Genomic DNA, 7,972 nt, shown 5'->3' with positions numbered 1-7,972 from the left:
AAAAAAGGGTGTAAAAGGGTGTATAGTTACACCCTTTGTCCCATATAATACACCCCAAAACTTCATTTCAACGTACAGAGCCCGATAGTCGAACAGACGGCCCTAAATTTTGCGAGGGGCTTGATAACAGTGCAATATAACTTTTTAAATAGCTAAAGCACGTATCAAAGACCACAAAAAGAAAACACCGAGTTTTTACTGTAGGGCCAAGAAAACCGCGATTATTTTTGTTGTAGTCAATAACACGTGCATTAGCTATTTTAACAAGTTGTACCACACGGCTATCAAGCCCTTCGTAAAATGTGGGGCCGTCTGTTCCACTGTAAGGCGCTGTACGTCGAATTGGAGTTTGGGGCTGTATTATGTGGGACAAAGGGTACAACGATACACCCTTTTACGCCCTTTTTTCTTGAGAGTGTAGTGAGAACACCTCTCACTAGGCGGCGCTAAAAGTCGGCCCTGATTTTTTTTTGGCGTGTCTATTTAGTAGACGCCCGATTCAAAGGGGAATCGCCGCATAAATACATACAAATACATACATATATACATATGGCCCTCAGCCTGGACCAGGCTCTTCCATAGGGAGCGCTCCGATGGACTGGTTGTAAGTATAGAGTTGGTCGTGCATGGGAGGAAGAACGGCGGTGTGTATTGTACTGAAACGATGATCTGCGACCGCTATGGCCGTGCCTGTATCAGTCGTATGGCATCTGTGTAGAGGCATGTGCGATGAGGAGTGCGGGTGGTGTAACGTATGAAAAAGGCAATACATTGAGCGCGTCGTGCTAAATTCAGCATCGGATGCATATGCCGAGGGAGTGGTGCTATGATAAGATGTGAATGGGTGATGGTGGGGAGAGCTGCTTCTTTCGGAGGAGGTGAGGATGGGACGTTATGGCCCAATCGAGTGAGTATGTGTCTTCCCTGGGGGGTGAGAAGGAGGCGGATTTCCTGACGGCGTTAGTGGATAGCAACGAGCTCATCTACGCTATTCTGATAGCCCATATCCAGGAGGTGGTGGGTGCTAGTAGTGATGGGCAGGCCCATGGCGAGCTTGGTGTTTTTACGAATGAGAGCATCCAGTTCCATTTTAGAGCGCAGCTCCTAGGCACCCGTTTTCGGCTTGAGCGGCGTCGCCGTCGCCGTCAGCGTCGGCGTAACCGCGCGGTGCATTATGGGAGGTGTCCCATAATGCTCTGCGCGGGGAGGAGCAGGAGGGAGGAGGAGGGGAGGAGCAGGAAGGAGGAGGAGGGGACAGAGAAGGGAAGTGGGATGAGGAGGGAGGGGGAAGAGAGAGGAGGAGGAGAGGAGGGGAGGAACTTGAAGGGTGAGGAGGGGAGGAGGAAGAGAAGAGTAGCAGGAAGGATGCGGAGGTGAGGAGGGGGAGGAGTGGTATACCCTCCCCTCAGTACCCTTCCCTCCTCCCCTCAAGAGCTGCGCTCTAATTCGGCGTTAGAGGGTGTTGCAAACGTCTTTTTTGTCCTTGTGTGAGTTTAGTGTACGGGAGGTGGTAGGGCGGAAGTGGTATATCAGCGTCGCAGAGCCTCATCATGCCCCTTTCTTTAAGTCCGCTAGAGCAGTGGTTCTCAAATGGGGGTCCGCGGACCTTTTGGGGTCTGAGACGTCATTCTAGGGGTCCGCGAAGCCCATGGCCTCATCAGTCAAGCCCGGCAATAAAACTTGTCTTTTCTTAGATGTTGAAGAAAAGTTCCAATTTTCGGGTGAGTTTTCTCGTGTATATGTCGATAGGAGAAGTCTACATCACACTATATCACTTAGTTATATCCATTTATTAAATCACTATCATAATTAACCTCTCTTTCCTTCACCACAAATGGGGTCCTCCGTCATCTCTGCCCATCCACAAGGGGTCCGCGAAACATCAATGGCCGAGAACCACTGCGCTAAAGGAAGTGGAGACACGGCGGAACATGTTGAGAACCTGTTCGCCTTGTTTGAAGAGATTATTAACATGGTTGAGCCACCGCCATCACGCTGGAAGTAGAGTCCTAAAAGACGGATGTTGTTAGACTGTGGGAGGGGGCACTTTGTTGTTCAAGGTGAATCTGTTCCGGTTTCCAGCGCGGATTGTGAACTAGAAGGAGTTCCGAATTAGCGGGAGCACATTGCAGGTCTATGTGGTTGGCGGCTTGTTGGATGCTGTTGAGAGCGTGTTGAAGCGTATCCTGTATGTGTCCTTTGAGCTTCGATTTAACCAGAAGGTGATATAGTCGGCGTATATAGTGTAGTGTATGTCTGGTGTGGGAGCTAGCCCTCGATGTATATGGTACATGGCGAGATTGAAAAATAGTAGGTGAGAGTACTGAGCCTTGTGGAGTGCCGCGTTGTGGATGGTCGAAGGTAGTGGATGTGATTCCACCTAAACTGAGGGAGTATGTGCGTCCGTGAAGGAAGCATCGGACGAAACCGATGCGACTGGCTGTTGATGTCGAGGCTACGGTGATTGCGGCCGCCGAAGCCTATGGTGGAGGCTACGCCATCAGTGTGCTCAACCTCGTCGTCGCACTGTGCAGCTGCGCAGCGGAAGAACCCATAGGGAAGAACCGACTCTTTTGTTTCGACATCTATTTACGGCGTTGTTTCAGAAGCCTCTATCCTAGATGCCAACTTCTTTGTCTTCGTCGTCTTCGCCTTCGTCGTCTTTCAGAGGTCTTCGTCGGGACGAAGACATCTCGACCAACTGAGGACGTCCTCAGGACCATCAGCGTTGTCTTAGCAGTTGTGTGGCCTATGGTGCATGGACCGCCGAAAACTGAAAGCAGGGGATACTGATCCTTTCGATGCTGTTTCCGTGTATCTATTCTTAGCCACCAGAGCTAAACACAGTTTCAGAACACCCAGACTTTACTGTTTCCGTTGTTATTTATTGTTTCTAGATTTAAAATAATCACTGAAAGAAACGGCAAAAAAAAATATGCGATGCCAAAACCAACATTTAAGTCTCCCCGAGCTCTCCAGTGGGTGGCCTCGCATGTCGTATAAATCGCAAGTCAATCACGCAGTCTGGAGAATACAGTATTGTGTGTCTTTTTGTTTTGCTGGCATGAGGTTCCCCATAATTCATTTCAGACCAGCAAACGCCATGTTACCAGACGGGAACGAGCCCTTACTGCCTCCATAAGTACAGCGCTGCGTCATTATTCGCCTAGGACTCTTGTTCCAGTGAAAACATGATTCTCAAACCATAGCCTCCTGCATACCGATAATGCCTGCCCCATCGCAAGTTTCCAGCCTCAAGGGTGTGCCACTTTCCCATACTGTTCAAGACAGAAAACGTAAACAATGTGACAAAGCCTCTCTCGTACGTTCTCGCATTCTTGGTGTCATTTTGGGCGTTTGGCGTGGTAGCCGTGGGTCGTACTTATGCAGTTAATTATTTTTCTGTTTTGACCACGCTTTTTTTTTTAACTTGTTTTAGGCTGGCTCACCAAAAAAAAAAAAAAAAAGGTCAGGGTTGTCATTTCCTGAGACCCCAGGCATCAATTGGGAGCACGAAAAGTTACCAAGCTAATTTCGAAAACATACTGCGTCCCAAATTCTATCTCCTGCTACCCAAGAGAATCCAGAAGGCACCTTTTCTCGACGGATAGTAACGAAGGCCTGTCTATACAGGCCTTACTCAGCGTCTGTTCGAGTGATGCCTCAGCACGCTGCTGATGAGGCTTCACCAAAAGCCCAGCTGAGCTTGGTTCGGGTGTCCCAGTTGCCAAATCTGGATCAGCCCATGTATAACGTTCCACAACCTAGCTCTTTCGGTACTGCTTGACTGGCTCACCTGCCCAGCAGGGGCTTCCCAAGGAATTAAAATTAGGGGGGGTCTAAATATTTATGGGGGGGGGGGGGGGGTAGGGAGGGGCATTGAAAATAGAGGGCTCGTTGCGAATTAAAGAGGTGCCTTCAGAAAAACAAGAAGGGGTGTACACCTCCCCCCCCCCCCCCCCCCCTAGGGGGTGTGTAGTGAAATGACTGCTCCCCAGCTCTCTTCCGCGCGCCTCGAGCCATAGTGACAGGTACCTGATGACAGACAAAATACGTCATATACGAAATGTGAATCCCGCACTACTAAGACCTTCCACACTGATTAGGGGATATTGCAGCGGTTGTAACCCCCAAAGAACCTGGCCGTCGCAATTTCTCTTCATCTCCTGATTTTCGCCTAATCCTTTGCTTTAGCGATAACAACTGTCAATGTTCCCTGTTTCGACATTGAGAAAGTTTAGCAGCTCGTCCGTCTCACCTATAATTCGTGTTGGGTCATACCTACTGCTTCCTACATTTATTCACTCTTAAAAAATACATATGTTGCTGCTCACCCGCTATGAAATATGCGTTCCGGAAGTACTGGAATACGCCCGTTGAGGTAGTAGCAGTTCGCAGCAGACAATTATTGCCTTCATTGTATGAGAGGTGGTGCCACTGGCGGTGACTGTGTGAAACAGGCGCAACGGCATTCAAGCACGAGGAAGCCTGAAATTTGTCTGGTCTTGTTTTCTTTCGGACTGTGTCCGAAATAAAGGCCAGTACAAAAGGCTGTCAAGCCTGACGAGGCTCTTGTCATTACAGTTCAGTATACAAAACAATGTTCCGCCAAACGCCACGACAAACAAAATACTCAGAAAAACGCTTAGAAACAGACGATATAACGAAGTACATAACAAGGTATGATTATACAATATCCTCATGTAAAACACGGGAATCTGCACGAAAAATGAAATATAACCTAGATTGAGGAACAAACAACCATAACAAATATTTGTTACAGTCTAAAGTAAATTTGGTTTATTGAAAGTGTATATCGTTGCCCACCAGCAATGTCCTGCACTGTTTTCTTTTTTAAATATTGGGAAAGATTGTTTATAGTTTATACTTATAGTCTAGCAGTTCATATTCCATAGTCTAGTGGTTCATAGTCTAGTTTCTTTTTCAATATTGCGCATCCATTGTCGGTATAAAGGAGGTAATGCTCAAGCGAACGTCACCGAAGCGTTCGTGTCCAACCTTGACGTCAAATGGATGACATAGGGAATCCGGCGGTCTACCCATACTCCGTTTCACACGAAGTCCGACTGCAGCGAAATCGATGATTCTATGGAATGACTGTCGAGACCGGCTATAACGAAGTCAGTTATAACGAAATAGCGGCTACAGCGAAGCGATCACCATTTCCCATTCCCTTCTGCACTTCGTTATAACCGAAGTCGGTTATAACGAAATAGTGGATATGGCAAAGTGATTCCCGCTTCTTGCTGACTTCATTATAACCGATCTCGACAGTATAAGCGGAGAGGGAAGGGAGACGCCACAGCATGTCGTTATGGGCTCACGCGGAGAGGCTGACTTTCTCGCGGCCCTGGGATTGAATGAAAACGGTGGAACAAAACGTTTTCATGAAGTAGGGCTTAGTAAAAAACGAATCGAGAGATGGTGGCTAAGTCGACAGACATATACATGTTACGTCGGATCAAACAGGCTTAAAGGAACACTGAGAGCTCGACACCTGTACTCATTTACTTCCTTAGACGCTCCGAAATGATTTAATAATCCCCCCCCCCCCCCCAAAAAAAAAATGCAATGCGAAAAAAAAAAATTAACGCGTAAACGTACTTTTTAAGAAGGCGAGCCCTGCTCTCCTACCAAACGCCTCCTTGCGATCGCTTGTCTAATCACGTGCCGCGACGTCATCGAAGGTTGAATGTTCGTAACTCTTGATGTTGCAAAATGGAATTTTTTAACGACGTGCGTGAAACATATTTTGTACGGGCGTGACCGGCGCACGACGTTGCCGTGTTCCTAAATTATGCTGCCCTCGATAAGAGGGGCACAGAAAAATAAAAACAACAGAAAATGTTTTACGTTTAATTTGACTTTACCAATAAGCACGGAAACTTCAAACTCGCTTTCTGAACATATTTGCTTCCTCTGTGAATGCGTTGTTTCCAGGGTTCGAATTTTGAGCGCGATGTCTAAGTAATATTCCCAGCCGTCTGGTCAATTGAACAAAACTTAATTTTGAAATGTTAATGCCCCTTTAAACATTGTTTAATTTAAAGAAAAATAAAACAATTGGCTAGGCTGTGCAAGTCATCGTCCGATTCAAAAGGAACAGCCGCCATGCATCCCTCTATCCATCTATCTATCCAGCCACCCACCCAGGTCCATTTCGACCAGGAAGACAAAACCTATATGGAATCATGTCCCCGTAAGATGGACTCCAGGTATCAGAGACCGTTGAGTAATGGGAAGCACTGGGGATGTTCTTTGTAGAGTCCGCTATCCTGCAGGACGCCGTCAGGGGCGCACATCCAGGGGTCGTGGGTGATCTGCTGCCATTTGAGGAGCTGGGTCTGGAGCGCCTCTAAGACGGCCGAGTGGACGGGGTCTTTGGCGAGGTTCACCGCTTCCCTCGGGTCGTGGTCGAGGTCGAACAACTCCCACTGGTCCCTGTAGTAGTAACACCGCAGGGTCTTGGTCCAGGGCAGGGGCCTCCCTTCGCGCGTTCGGTTGAGGATGTCCTGAAAGCGATCAATACCCAGGTTTGGATTGTTTCATCACACTAAACTGAAATGTTGATAGGCACTGATTTGCCTCAAAATTAGTTCAAAACGTTAATAGATCTCAACTAGTACCCGAAGTTACAGGTCACAATAATTTTTGTTTTTCTGACAAAGTCATGGCATATTAAGGTTTGGACTGAGAGGCTGAGAAGCTCTACTGGACACCCTGAAAAAGTAATGTAAGGCGTTGGAATATCCGTACAGCTTTTTCCCGACAGTATACAAGAACTTTGATGGTGTGAACTGAATGCTGGTTAAGCTTACGCCAACAAAAATAAAATAAAACAAAAAAACATTTTTTTTATTGGTTTAGGAGAGCCACGGCACCGCAGAAAGGCAGCAGCCCGTATCATGGAGGCCCTTGATACCGCCACGTGCAAAATATTGTGTTTTTCAGGCTGCCCGCTCGACTTGCGGGTTAAGCCCCATTAACGTACGTCATCCCATCGAAGAGCGCGGGAAAATACGAATTTTGGTTTTGACATCACCTTAATTTTTTCCTTTTCTCGATAAGTATCTTTAATTCAGAGATAATGCATAGCATTTTGTGAATAGCAAACCCTGACTATTCCGAAGATGTGTTGAGTTTGCGGAGGTCAAGAGGCCGCCGGAGCTCCCCTTTACGGAGCTACCCAAACGAACTACATTTTCGGAAGACTCCTGATTTACTCTTCTCGGCGTGCTATCTATTATCTCTTAATTCAGGAGAGTTATGAGGAAACGGCAGATGGTGGTTTTGCCAAAGCCAATGTTCGAACTTCCGCGCGTTTTCCCGTGGGGTGCATTCACTTATGTCAACATAACAATCGAATAGGCACTAAAACAAAAAAAGGGTGCCGCACCTTTTTTTATCCGTGGAAGTGAGCATTTATAGAAAATATTTCGCACTACAAATATTTTTGCAATCCGCCGTCGGTGTGTCCCGTAAGAACCTTATGTTAAAAAAAGTTAAAACCAAATTAACAAAAAAAAAAAAAAAAATTCGCGCTTCCCCCCCCCCCCCCCGTTCCCGAAATCTTCCATTTGGCTAGGGCCTCCTCTCCCCCCTCCTCTTCATACAGCAATTTGTCATGGGCGCCCCCCCCCCCCCCCCCCCCCCCCCGGAAACAAAATCCCGGCTACGTGCCGGCTAATGACATTGCCAGTGGCAGAACCGGTAGTAGGAAACAAAACTATTGATCTTTCAATACCTGGTCTCATGCAAGATTCGCAATCATAAGTGCTAATGACATTGCCAGTGGAAGCACCGAACATCAAAAGTGGGCATTCAATTTATCAGCAAGCTTAGCCCTTGTACTGCACATGCCTTCAATTATAAGCTCAGAAATACATTTTCTTTCGTTTTTAGAAGGTAGGTTGTTTACATTTGTTCCACACTTTTCTCGGGTTATTATACA

General features: G+C 47.0%; 1 protein-coding gene across 1 annotated transcript in view; it reads right to left on the bottom strand.

Annotated features, from left to right (window-relative positions):
• Positions 1-6,184: 6,184 nt before the first annotated feature.
• Positions 6,185-7,972, bottom strand: part of LOC8052330 (N-sulphoglucosamine sulphohydrolase) — a 158,382-nt gene continuing 156,594 nt past the window's right edge. Inside the window, exon 7 of the mRNA XM_040212533.2 lies at positions 6,185-6,533. Within this exon, the coding sequence (XP_040068467.1) occupies positions 6,240-6,533 (294 nt within the window). The 3' untranslated portion in view covers positions 6,185-6,239. The remainder of the gene's footprint in view (positions 6,534-7,972) is intronic.

This window comes from Ixodes scapularis, unplaced genomic scaffold (genome assembly GCF_016920785.2).
Source record: "Ixodes scapularis isolate PalLabHiFi unplaced genomic scaffold, ASM1692078v2 PGA_scaffold6__148_contigs__length_123643588, whole genome shotgun sequence".
NCBI classification, from domain to species: Eukaryota; Metazoa; Arthropoda; class Arachnida; order Ixodida; family Ixodidae; genus Ixodes; species Ixodes scapularis.
Note: the sequence above shows the minus strand (reverse complement) of the source record. Positions and strands in the feature narration are given on the sequence as shown.